Here is a 14,348-nt window from a genome sequence, read left to right as displayed (position 1 = left end):
GAGAAATGCTAAGACTCATCCTTAGTGTACAGCCTGTCTCCCCTTTCAAGACTCAACCTCAAATTACTCTCCACATGAGGCCACTAACTTTACAGCTTTACTGGACCACCTATAAAACCCATGTGTTGCCAACAGCTTCACACTTCTTCCTATAACCGCGCTGGCTTTTTGCTTCATTTTTTTACAATAGAAAATGTTTTGCTTTGCAAACCTGAGGAGACACTGAGCACAATTTTAGAAAGCCATCACATCATGAAACAGCCTCTTGAACCTCTCATGTCTGAGAAATGTCTCAGTTCTGCCATGACATGTTCACTACCACATCTTGTTTTGCACAGCATCAAGCAAACAAAGCGTGCCTATCTGGACAGGAATCGGTCGGTAATATCTCTGTCTTCTGGAGATGTATTTTTTTCCTCCCTCCTTTCTTTACTTCAGGGCAACTTGAGAAGAAACCATCTATCTCCATATTTTTTAATGAGCCTCCAATTAGCCAAGTGCCTGGATGCTCTATTCCAGTTGTTTTGTTCACAAGGTATTACGCTGATCTGCGCATGTAAAGCAGAGTGGTGATACCTCATCTTGTCAGTACTGTGCCTGAGAACAACCGCAGACCTGAGACATGGGCTCCACAAGATCACATGCATATTTAGAGCCATTCACTGCACTCAGCAAATGACCTCTGAAAACTGGTACACCAGAATTATGTACTTCCATTAGAATTTAGAAACGCTACTAGATCTCGTGCTTTATTTTTACAAAGCACGGTCACAGCAGGGAGAATAGCATACACAAAAATTTAAAGCAAGAACAAACAAACACCACCTGAATTCACAGCAGTCACTAAAGCAGCAACTGGATTTTCAGACCGGGGACCCTAGAAGAGCGAGCAAGCAACGCGTGGAAACAGAAAGCGGCACAAGTGAGCCCCACCGACTGCTGAAGGAGCATCGCCTGGCAAGGACGGGGCACTTGGAGACAGGAGGTGCCACCACACTTGGATCAGGTACACCCACCACACGGCTCACACCTTTGAAGTTGGCGAAACTGCTCCTGTCCCTGAAGCTGTGCAGGTGTCCTGCGTCAAAGTGCTTCGGCACACCGACGTTAATGAAATTTAAGCGCGTGCCTAAGTGCCCTGCAAAACATACACACGAGCAGAGGGATCTTATTTAAGGTTAAAAGCATGGCTAAGTTCTTTAATGAACAGAGCTGTGCTTAGGGGTTTCCTGCAGGATTGAGACCTTAAAGTTAAATTCTGCCGTCATTTACACCCAGCAATGAAAGTCAAATTCTGCCCTCTATTATAAGCAGACAACCCCTTTAGATTGTATTTGAAATCAATGGGATTGCCTGGGTGTAAAATGAGAACAGTCCCTTAGTGCCGGAGAAAACCAAGCAACAAAGCAATTTTACAATGTTAAATTCAGCAAATAAATTCTGGTATTATTGTTTTTGCTATTGTTCCATTATTATTTAGCTTTGCTATGAAATTATATAGATAGAAAAACAGAAAATAATATTTTAAAGACAATCGTCTTGAGCTCCAAAATTTATTTAAGGCAGTAATTTCTAGGCACACGTGGCAATCACATTTTATCTTCAAACCAATTCAAGGTGCATTAGCCTGTTAAGATAACATTCAGGAGCTTTCTCAAAAATTAGTAATTTTAAATAAAACCATTTGTGTCAGTAGGGTCAGAGGCTGGAAGGTTTCTAACACTGGTTGAGCAAAGAATATTGATTCATCCTCCAGTCCTTGTTCAGTCAAAATTTCCACTTACGTAAAGGTGGCTGCTGCCTGGATAAGGTTTCTGAGTCGAAATAACGCTCACACAACTCATCTGCCGAACCACACAACACTGCAACCTACCACGGGTTACCTATGCAAGCCCACACAAGCGAACCCGACTCAAGAGTCACAAATCACTTGGTCTGTGGGTGGTAAAGGCGATCGAGCTTAGGTAGACCCTTTTCCCACTTCATGTTTCTAGCATTGCCAAATAAGTCCTTAAATAAAATGATGGGATTCCTTCTGCTTGTCACATAGTTTCACTTTCAGAAAATACATTAATCACAACAAAGGTTGGGGGTTTTTATTTGTTCGATTGGTTGGGGTTTTTTACAATAAGCCAGACTTCTGTCTATTTCTGTGGAAAAAGCAAAATACTTGTTTGTACAAACTCTAGTTCAAGCAGGAGAACCATGGAGAGGCCTTTCAAGCTGAGTGCTGCCTACAGGATTTCCAGCTTCACAAGGGTAAGGGAAAGATAAGGCAGTTGGTTTCAATACCTAACTTTATGAGGAAAAGGTGAGGATATGCCACTTGGACTACATGTTTGTGGTTTCTCCTGCCGTTTCCTCATTTACTGGATATATATCATAGCCACTGTGGTTTACCCTCAGTGTAACCCCTTCTATGATGAAAGAAACATCAATCACTCACTATGGTGGGTTTTAGCAATGTAAGTTCATGACTCCATAAAATTTGGGAAGTATGGGGACACTATGCACTGATAAAATGTCAATGTCACTTGCCTAAATTAAGAAACACATTCAGATCTGGTTTAAACTCTAATTAAGAAAGCCATTTTTTAAAAAGATTATTTTTCAAACCAAAATTATTCCCAGCACTATCAGATCACATGATCAACCAGAAGACAGCCCTGTTGTAGCAAACCCAGGATGCTATGGTGCTTTCATCCAAAATAATTCCTTTTAAAAACACCGAAACAAACTAAGAAACAAACAAACAATGAAAAAAAAAATTCCATACCCAGCAAAATAAATAAATACAAAAGACAATTTAACTTAATTATACCAGGAACATGGATGAATGACAATGAAAAAATAACTAAAATAATTAAAATAGACCGCATTCAGACTTTCACGTTACTCAAAATTATTAAGCTAATGGCTAAAATCCACAGCTTGAAAAAGCTTAAACTTTCAGTATTTTTGTCTATCAAGGAATAAAGATACCTTCTTGTTGTTACAAGCTATGACACTTTAAGGTGAGGGGAAAAAAAAAAGCCAAAAGCCAGCCCCCCAAAACCCTACACTTTAACAATTCTTTGAAATACGACCTCCTACGTCATTTAATTTTTGAAAACCCTAAGGTCATGTAACACACTTTCTCTGTCATTTGTAAGTACATTAACTCAGTGGCCATACGACAGTGAAATTATGATAATGGGCTGCTAAAATGGGTCATGCAGACACTGCGTTTCATGTTAGCTTCAAACAACAGTGAGAATATAGTCCAAATCAAATATGACAGTACAAAAGCACATGGTTTACTTTTCTCAAGGCTTTGCCAGTAACTGGGAAGGAGGGTGCAACCACTAAATATAAATGTACGAGTGGAGTTTCCCACCTATAAAATGTCCTTCTCTCCCCACCCGTGATGCACTAAAAGAAAACTGCCATGACAAAGCAGCAAACTTTTTAATAAAAGACCGTATTATTCCTTGCAAGGTTTTCCTTTGCATAATGCAAAGGTTATCGCTAGACAAAGCCCACATTCTTAATATGAAAACAGTTTCATATAAGAAGACAGAGGACAACACAAATCCTCAGACAAAATAAAATAGTTTTTGTCTTTTTAGAATATCCAATCATTAGTATGCACTCTTCCGTCTGTTCACAAAATTCAACGGATACTATTGCCTGAAGCCTAGGCAGTTCATCGGCATATGTAAGTATCCTTTGAAGAGCCAAGAATTAAAACATATCTAATTTGATATACATACAGAAGCCAACAAGCCGCAGCATTAAAAAATATTATTATTATTATTATTATTATTACTACTATAGAGTTGAATGACAAAATGATCCTGAAGTGCACGATTCAGGGGCAGTTTGTTTATGTTCCTGCTTGTATCAATCTACAGGATCAGGAATCCTGTTTGCAAAATTCACGCAAGCATGGCACATGAGGGTTTGCTTGTCCTTCCTTTTTTCATACATAGTGTTGCAGTTGTGAGGAAAAGAACCGCAGTGTTGAGACTGTTAAAGACGAACTCCTGAAAATGCAGGCAAGCCGCACAGGATCGAAATCTGTGCACCAGTTAAAATCATACAACTGCATTTAACCCATTGATTTTCTTACGATATTAATACTTATTAACTACCTGTAATAAAGGCATAATTTTCTATAAAAAGCCCTTTTCTCTTTCTTTGTCTTTTCTGCACAATTTGAAAACTGTCAGTCTAATAGTTCCTAAGAGAACTCAAAGCAGTAAGGTTGACGAACACAAAAGCATAGAAACACCATCGCATGCAAAAGTTAGCTGAATAGCACAGATAATTGCTTAGATAATTATTTTGATAGAAGCCCTGCTGAAAGCTCCTATATTTTATCACACATGTTAAGTGTACATGACCCATCTCCTACATGTGCGCTATATGTTGGTTCATAACCGAATTAGTGGCTTTTTGCTTTTTCTTTTTGTTCAAGATAATAAATAGCATGTGCAGTTAGCTAAAAGGAGAATGGGCAACCTAGATTACCAGGCTCATATTTATTTTTAAGCAAATCGTGTCTGTCAGACAGGGGGAGAAATCAAGTTACATAATTTATGTAAGGGGTGTCCATTATGTACACAGTAATGTAGCGGTCTGTGAGAAGACAAGCAAGTAGCAGTGAGAGAAGTTGCTCTTGAGGAAGATCACATTGCCCAGCTCCAGCCCGTGAGCTTCCTGAGCCTTATGCAGCCTGACTGACAATGAGATTTAATGTAGCCTAACTATAGTAGCCTTGAGCAGAGATGCAATTATAACAGGAAGGCATAGAGAGTTTTAGTGTATTAGACTGTATCAGACTGTTGCGAGCATCAGTGGCGTAATCAGCAAACGCTCGCTCTTCCAGACTCTTCCCCCCACCACCTGAAAATTCAGAACATAAGAACCTTCCACTATTAAGAACTTGAGTAAAGGTCATTTTGTTTTCCTCAATACCATAAAAAATGGCAGGGCTGGATTTGACATGCATATGCAAATCAGCACAGAGGAAAAAAAAATGATTTTCCTTCACACTGGATTACTGTATCTGTACGAAATGTTGATATAAACACCTTGACTAAGAAAAAAACCCACACCAGCTCTGTGGTTTAATTGGCAGGATAGACTTAACAGATGTAGCAGCGCTGGACAAGGTTACTGTCTCATGGCAGACGATAACAAAAATGTACAATGCTATACTGGTCAGAAAAATATAAATTCAGCTTAACTTGTATTTTAACATACTTCTATCATTTATACAAACAAGATGGAGAGATATTTTACAATAACTTAGAATACTACATCAATTACAGATAGCTGGTTAATAATATCAGTATATATAATACAAAACAAATGGAAATATTTATATAGGGGAGAAAAAGATCACCATGGCTGTTCAATTTGTAGACATTTGAGGTGTCATAATATGCAATATGTCACTTAGTGCTTTGACATGCAACCTTTTTTGGCCTTAGTTAATGCTTTCATTTCAAAGAGTTTTGTTTCAAAGTTTTGTGTATAAGAATCTACTGACTAAATAACTGCACCCACCCCTCAAAAAAATTCAAACCATTTTATGTCACTAAGAAGATAACCAACCCAAATGTGTGTTTATACGAAGTTTAGAAGGAGAACTTTTGGCAAGAGTAAATAGAGACTGTTATTTTGACCGTACTTTTCATAAAACACATGTTCACACAGAACCACAAAAGGCATACATACAGACTAAATATATGCAAAACCAAATCCCAATCCCACCTATTTATCACAAAAGGAGTTGCCAAATCATGTATTAACTTCTACAAGCCATTCATTCTAAACTTCTTTTTTAAGCCTTGTGATGGGTCTAGATAGATATTACGTGCACTAAAGTAACACAGAAATATACCCTAATCTAGCGCTAACATCTTTAATTTGTCACTTTCATGGCAGACATTTCCAGATAGTCTAGAGGTCCAGAAATTTTATGTTGCCAGCACAAAAGCAACTGAAGTACCTGACCACTTAAGCCCTCGTATTTTAAAATTCATGACAGAGGCAAAGTAAATTTTACTAAAGACTATTATATAATCAATAATTGGTTCAAAACGTTTTTCTCATGGAAAGTTATGATGTTATTTCAAGCAACTGCTTATTACTATGTTATAAAGCATATTCCTCTGCAATATTCTGTTCAGGATCATGAAACCTTGGCAGCATTATACCTTTCCTCTTGATATACAGCAAGAAGTAACAGAGTTTGGGACAGTAATAAAAAGGATTCATCACTTTAAAATAGTTTAACATCCATTGTGTGCATTAAATGTTGGGGAAATGTTTGCAGGAACTACTGCAAAGGAGCTGCAAATCTAATTCTTTTCCCCTGTCTGATTGATACAATCAGGAATTCATTTAAATGGTCCTTTAGTGAGCTGTCATCAAACTGCAGCCCATTTACAGAAGGTTAGCTAATTAATGAACTCTTGATTGAAGATTAATTTGGCAACGCTTTTTAATTTTCGCCTTAAAACCATGACAAACAATGATGTGTTTTAATTAGAGCTTCAGCTATAGCTGCGTGCTTTATATACATCTTTGATATTGTAAACAGATCACATCTATTCATTGGTAAATAGATAATAATGTTTAATTATCTGGAAATTAACAAAAGACTAACAACGTATCCTTATTTTACACATGCAGAAATAACATATGTCCATAAAATGAAATGTCTTATCAAAGAACGTAGATTCCACCACTCTACATCCAAAATCCCTCTGTAACACATTGCTTTAATAAAAACTACTTCGTGCTAATTAAAAAGAAAAATATGAGTGGGTGTATTCTGTACGCATACCTACAGATGTAGTAATCCAACTATCCAGTATAAACCTGCTTCTTCTACCATAAAAATAATGCTGCCTTCATGTAAACTGTGATATTTCTGTACAATGATCAGTGATTTATTTGCGAAATTGCTAGAATGGCGAAGCCACACAGAGGTCTCAAAGCTCTCGACCAAGGTAAATAAAATGTCATAATATATTTAGCAAATAATAATGGAAAAAACAGAGAAAAACATCAACAGAAGATACCAGGAAACAAATGGGAATGGGGAGGAATAAAATTCCTAGCATTTCTTCCCCCAAATAAAGTCACTGTTCATAAAGTCACTGTGCTGCAGCCTAAATAATAGCAGCAAATTTAACTGCATTTTCAGAAAAAGTTCAATCACATTATTTTTCCATTTATCCTTTTAATTTTCAGTACCGTCTTCTATTTACAACTTTTTGTTGTCCTTTTTAAAAGACATGCCCTTTCTTTTTTTTTTTTCCATGCGCCATGACCCCCAACTTAGTTATTCTAACTACAAAAAGGCTGCAATGAAACACCATCGTTAAGTGAAAGCAGCAGTAAGTTCCTGTATATTGTCTGTGTTTTTGTTTGTGTGTTTGCTTTAAGGACAGGAAAGCGGAATAGCATTTAAGATGCTCATAATAACCATGCTCACAAATAACACAATCAATAGCTTGTGGTTTTTTCAGAAATCATTTTCAACTAACTTGTCTCCTAACACTGGAGACATAGAGTGCTTTCATCTGTTTGAGATCTGGCCTTTAATTGCTTCAGATTAACATTAAAACGCTATAATGCTTACCAAAAATGTCTTGGCTATCATTTCATGCATTTTATTTCATTTTAAACACTGTTATATATTAATGACAAAATAGACATCAATAACAGCAAAGGTAAACCTAGAAATTAATTCAGTCTAAGAAGGTCTCACTTCCCCATTGATTACGTAGCCAGAGCTTAGGTAGGCAGGTGAAAGGCTCTGAACCAAACCAGAGTCTTCTTCGCCTGAACATAAGAAACTCACAGCGCATGTATGCACTTATCCAAAGAAGTATCTTTTCCTGTTTAGATGAATACGTGAGCCTTTCTGTAGAGAAATAGCATGCAGAATGTTGGAGCCAGGCATGAATTGCTGGAAGAGCTCAGGGTTTTCTTTAATTCCATCTTTGTTTTTCGTCGACTTTATGGCAGGTGATGTTTCTCTGAGGTTTATGTACAGCATAATCAAATACCAGGAAGAACATGAATTCTTGAACATAGTGCGGCCATGTCTTAATAAAGAGACAAATCCCAATCCCGAACAGACATTTAAACAAAGAGTACTCCTAACTTACATGCGTATTTACTGTGTCCCAGCTAAGTAGCATTATTGTCAGCTTTATGGCCAGAAATCATTACCCACTGTGGATGCACAACCTCTCATATTCCAGTTTAGTCACATTTTTGATAATATAGAACACCTGTGGAAGGTACATCAATAGCTAACCAAAAAGTCGTACCACAAAAACATGCTGTGATTTGTTTTCTCATGTGACTTAGTATCTGGAAAAGAGCAGGAGAAACCACAGGAGCAAGTTGTCTGTGTACATGCAAATGCTCCAAGAGCTACCAAAAGCAATGAAGAAGAAAAATTATTGCTATGATAACACCTGTGAGTAAACACAATATGCTTTGACAAAAATAAATGCATAAAGTAAAACAGATAAAGGCCAAATCCAATTCTACGTTCACTAACACAGGTACAAACTCATGTACTCTCCTGACATAACATGGGTATAAGAGAGGAAAGAATTTGGCACTCTAAATGCATCTTTGTAATCCAGCAACTGTTGCCCTAACCAAGCTGAAAAAAAACCCACGAAGGGTAGAGGATAAGAGATCTAGTAATGTAAAATCAGTGCCACACAAATATTTGAGAAACAGCTTTCATCAGAGCTGTCTAACCCTAGATGTTTAAAATCATCTGTGTGGAAGGAAAGAGGAGAAAGAGGAAAATCACCTCCTTGTTCCAAAAGAAATGTTAGATTTTTGTACAGTTATTTTTGTTTGAGTGGGTTGTGGAGAGCATTAAAGGAAATGAACAGAAAAAGTGTTTTCATCAGTTGTTAGTTCGTGCTTGAAAAGCTCAAATACTGTTTCATTTTAATAGTTCATTCTCGGCATCTATGTACTTACTCAGTGCAGAATACAGGCACTAACAATGTAGAGAAAAGAACGTGTGATGTTACAGGTAAAGGAGAGGAGCGTGACAGACACCATCGGACAATGTTTTCCCTCCCGCCACAGGAGCAGAGCAAGTCTATGATTCTAAGTCCTCATCCAGCGCCTGCAGTGGAATGTTTTTTGCTAATGGGAGCATGCTCGGGAGTACACACAGCGCAGAGCCGTCTGGGTCCCCGGCTCTTCAGCAATGGCTGAGTGACTTACTTGGTATTGTTCAATACGGTTAAACTGAACATACATCAGCTATTGTAATTTTTTTAAAAAGCACAAACAGAAAAAAAAAAAAAAGGCCACAATATAAAACATATTTGTTCCTTTTATTTTGAAAAGTGTGGTGTTGTTCAGATTACAACTTCTGTTGCTGCTTCGCAGCGCATTTTGTAAAATTCTTAGGACCTGCTCCTACCACAGGATACATATCCTCTGCAAAATACTACCTGCCCTTACTGGCACCAAGGGTAAATCATAGGAGGTACTGAGCAAATCACAGGAGCAGGCCCTTATTCACTATGTCATCCTACTGTTAAATCTTCGCTAAAATGTGAGGGGAGAGCTCGAGGCTTTGCCTTTTGCTGTTTGGTCTTTTCATAAAAATTATCAAGTGTACGGATGGCAAAATGCAAATCCGTGAGGGTTTGTGCTTTCTGATCCAAACATGAATTTATTTAAACAGGGAACCCCATAAGTATGTTAGAATACTAAAATACAAGAGGTTAGGAAACTACAGAGGATACTCATTTTTCAGCAGTAATGATAAGAATATTAATACTTAGCTGGGAAACGGTAAACAAGCAAGCTAGCTGCAAAAACTATTTTAATCCCACACCTGCTTACAGAAAATATTATACATATACATGGCACTAATTTGCAGCTGTAATGGAAAATAAAATCTAAATTTTATGACTTGGTTCTATCTATCTGAAGAAAAACACAACACTGCACTAGTGGATATTCTATGACTTAAGGAGTAACAAACAATACTGTATATATTATGAAAGCTATACCTAGGTAGTGAGATTCATGGCACACACAGCTACCTTTAAAGTAGAAAACCTTGGATATCTAAAAAAATGCACTTCTTGACTCATTGGATGGGACATTTACAGCCAAACCCCCTCCAAATGTATCATACAGCCTTAAACCAGATACCAGAATCTGGTTGGATTAACATTTCCCATTCAAGCTCCTTACTTCATAATGCCTGTTTTATTCATATGAAAACGCCACAGAATTCTAGAGTGAATTTCTCCGTGTAACAGAAAGCTGACTGCCACTCATGGCCAGGGTCTTCCTTTCCTGCAATCAATCTAAAAATACAAATCTGAGATTTAAGGGTGCAGATTTCAAGCCAATGAATTACTTAAAATGGAGGCATGATTTTAAAATGCCCTGGGAACACTCATATATTTAAAGAAAGGTGTATGTTTAACCTTTGAGAAATGAAGTTAACTGTCTTTCTGACATGCATACATACTTGCCAACAGGACTCACATACACATCAGAGGAACACACACAGATGGGTTTCCAGTTTCAAAATGAGGACCTGAGACTCACTAACTACATTAGAAGCCACGCTGCACACTCCGAAGTATCAGAGACTGTTACAAAAAGCTAGAATTTCCTAAACTGGTTGAAACATAATACACAATAAACCAAATATCTTGTCCCAATGATCCTCTGAAAGAATAAGCGTGATTTCAAAAGAATTTCAGTAATGGAACTAAGTAAAAATAATATATCATGCATGTAATGGTTGTGTTAGACTCTTCTTGCATTTAGGAGAATACAGTCACCTAGTCTCAAACAGTTTTAATTCTGCCTTAAAATACTTAAGGGAAACTAAAGATCGGTTTCTAAAGGTATTTTTAGGGTGGGTTTTTTGTGTTTTTTTTTTTTTTAATTTAGAAAATACCATCTACTGGTATTTCTTTCCTGATTATTGAAAACAGGTGAAACTTGGTCCCTTTTTGGTTACTTCTGCATTCATATCCTGGCATCAAAGACACTGCTAAAGGCTGGGAATGTTAAAGTTTAGTTTACTGCCAGTGCTCAGATCAATAAAGGAGAGCTTTTCTTGTGTGTCTTACCAAACCAAAGTCTCCTTGCACTCGTACAGTGCAAAAAATCCCACCAGGGCCCATAAAAGAGGGAACTGAGATCTGGGCACCTAATATTTTTTTCATAAGAGATATTGTCTCATATTGTTAACCTTCATTTTCAATGAGAGGTAAAGAGGAAGAGGCAGAATTTGGTGCAGTCTATCACAGTGTTAACCAGGTGACAGTCAACCTCAGGGCTGGCACACTCCGCAGCAGAGAGTTTCCTCCCTCTTGCCTGCTTTTGCCCATTGCAGCTAAGAGCTACTTCTTTAACTGCTTACCTGCTTCCAAACAACAAGCATTTGTCTGTATTCCTGGGCTTAATAATTATAATTATAAATCAATGTGCATTAATAAATTAAGTTTATAAGAGCTTAGTTGGCTTGCTATTTATGGCATTATAAAACACTCACATGTTATGTGAACAATCTCAAGAGGCTTCTATTATCTATTCTCCAAATCATTTTATGATTATAATCTCATAATCATTTCGGAAAGAAACGGGCAAAGTAGCTTTGCAAACATCTATTTAATATCTCAATATTGTAATTTGGAATATTGTCTCCCCTGTCCCACTATGGATATTTCAAAATAACAAAAAAAGAAATGCTCTTCCCAGGTTAGGGGGCACAGGAAGAGGTATTTTGACTCAAACATGCATGATAACATAATATTAAGGACAGTAATGTAGCCAGCTTTGCATGACCTCAAGCATAAGGGCAGCTCTTACTGAAGAAGAAGCATGCCTTTAGGTGTCCCCCAAATGCCTTCATGGTTGATGCTTCAACATAAGGATGATTAAGAAACCACACATCCTACCAAAATACTGCACTCTAAAACTTGGAATAAATCCCCCTTTCTCTAGCTGCAACATTTCTGAGCAGGGCTTTAGCACTCCATTATTGTGAATGTTTTTTGGCCCAAGGCAAAAAATATTGACAAAGTTCCACCTCCAAGACAGTTATTGTCTCTGTATACTTGATAGCAGCCTTCAGAAGTTCACCTGCCAGTATTAAATCCTTGGTTTGGGTGAGAGAAGTAAAAATTTGCTAGCATTCCAAGCTATTTTACTGTAGCAGCAGCTACAGCAGCAAATCAAATTGTTCTTTCAATTAAACCAGTTCTGTGCCTTAGAGAAGAAAGATCTAGCCTTCCCCTTCTCCAAAAAAACTGCAGTTTATGCCAAGTCTGAAGTTTTTACTACAACTGAGAGGAAAAGGCTCAGATGTTCTTATTCTAGTGGTCAATAACCCACGTCACAGAATAAAAAGTGTTTCAAGCCATTTGTGTATAACCAGAAGCCTGTGACATTCAAGGAAGCTAGGTGCCAAGGTCTTTAAGGGGGCCATCACCAGGTTTGAATATTCTTTTTGTCATCAGCATGCACCAGCGGATTTGCTAGAAACTGGCAATACACTGGAACATATCAGAGAGCAAGATCAAACAACGTGTCGTGATAATGTCCCAGATTTAAGCAGGCCAGAAAGAACACTTTGAGATGTACTAAAGCGCCTCGATAGGAAGTACTCGGGCAAGTAAAACAGGAGCCTTACACCCAGGGCCTTCTAACAGCGAGGAAAGGAAAACTCATTCGTAGAAAACAACTATTACCTGACTGTTCTGAAGCGAAACACTGTGATGCAAATTTAGCTAGTTCTGGGTGAGCAGCAAAATACCTTACTTTTTTACATCACTTGCATAAAGACATCTATCCAAATACACACCAACTGCCCCACATATGCACGGAGTTTGAACATGGAACTCAGAGTCACAGCAATGATTTACCTTGCACTGTTTTCCTTTTGGGTTGCTTTGGGGTTTTTTAACACAGTTTTCATTCACTGGAAGGACCAGGTAAATGACTAAGATGACATCTGCTCACAGAATATATAACTGTCACTGTACCACAGAGGGGACTTAAGAACTATGTGCCAGGGTCCCTTTAAATGAGATGGCCATGGCCACACAAGGATGGAAACCAAATGACCCCTCATGAGTAATCTATCCAGGTTAGAGAGGAGGTCATTGCAGGGGCACTACAGAAAGGCATGCACTCTGCATGGGAAAGCAAAATAATGTCAGAAACCAGAATTTCACAAGCTTTAACTTCAGAGACAGCAAACTCGTTCCCTGATGCGTTTTAAAAGAAAACTTAAAAATATCACACCACCAAGCCAACATCTTAGTTTGAAACAAAATGTCAAATCCTCTACCCTTCATGTAAACACTTCATAGTGCCATCATAGCAGGAGACAGGAGACAGCTCCAAATCAAGTCCCTTTTATATTTACTCTACCACAAACCACTTTTTCTGTGCCTGTGCAAAAATGTCGCCTTGTATTCAGAATGAACAGGTACCACCACAGGCTCAGGATCAGAATCCCACTAGATGAGTTGATGATGTCCAGGCTCTATAAGAAAGAAGCCCACCCCTCAACCTCTCTCAATTTAATGGAAGTTCAGGACACTCAGTATCTCACAGGATCAGACCTTATGCTGGTTTAAAAAGTTATCCAAAACTGTATCACTAAATGGAGAACTATCACACCTATTGAGAGGAGACTCTTCCCCTTTTCTTGTCAAAATTTGCTCAGTAGATAAAAATGTGTGTGCTGTCTCAGCTACTTTACCTACATGATATTTACACTGGCCAAATTTAGTACGTTCCTAAAAATGTAAATGTTCCATTTCTCTTTTCTAATTAATGTTTCTACCATCTTCCTTTCCTTCACCATTTTCTCCATCCTTTCAGTTGCACACACAAATACACACAGAGTCCCCCATGACAAAGGCAGAGGAGTAAATCCAGCTTCTCTTCACTGATTATGGGCCTGGTTTTAATTTGTGCAACAGTCCTTTTGATAACAATGCCTAGTTAAAACATCCATTAAAAGTCTGCATCAGTCATTTAATGGAGGAAGAATCTAATAGGGTTCCATTGGAACTCCTCCATTAACTTTTAACAGAATTCTTTCTTACAGTCAGTGTTGTAAAACAGGGATATTTCACAAATTTAAGACGAGCCTCATTCTCCATGGGGTGACAGTTAGGTCACCACTTCCCAATCTTTTTTGGGTAACTACATCAGTTCACCATTTCAGCTGCAACAATCAGTCTCCACAACTTATTAATTGCAGCTTGTACAAAGTGCCTCGAAAGTCCCAGTTGCACGGCTGGTCATAATGCATA

General features: G+C 37.9%; 1 protein-coding gene across 1 annotated transcript in view; it reads left to right on the top strand.

The window, feature by feature from the left end:
* The first annotated feature begins 6,964 nt into the window (after positions 1-6,964).
* The window catches only part of ZADH2 (zinc binding alcohol dehydrogenase domain containing 2), a 45,184-nt gene continuing 37,800 nt past the window's right edge, over positions 6,965-14,348 (top strand). Inside the window, exon 1 of the mRNA XM_009885899.1 lies at positions 6,965-7,004. Within this exon, the coding sequence (XP_009884201.1) occupies positions 6,965-7,004 (40 nt within the window). The remainder of the gene's footprint in view (positions 7,005-14,348) is intronic.

The sequence above is a fragment of the Charadrius vociferus genome, unplaced genomic scaffold, assembly GCF_000708025.1.
Source record: "Charadrius vociferus isolate BGI_N301 unplaced genomic scaffold, ASM70802v2 scaffold195, whole genome shotgun sequence".
Taxonomy (NCBI): Eukaryota; Metazoa; Chordata; class Aves; order Charadriiformes; family Charadriidae; genus Charadrius; species Charadrius vociferus.
This window is presented reverse-complemented; position numbering and strand designations above follow the sequence as displayed.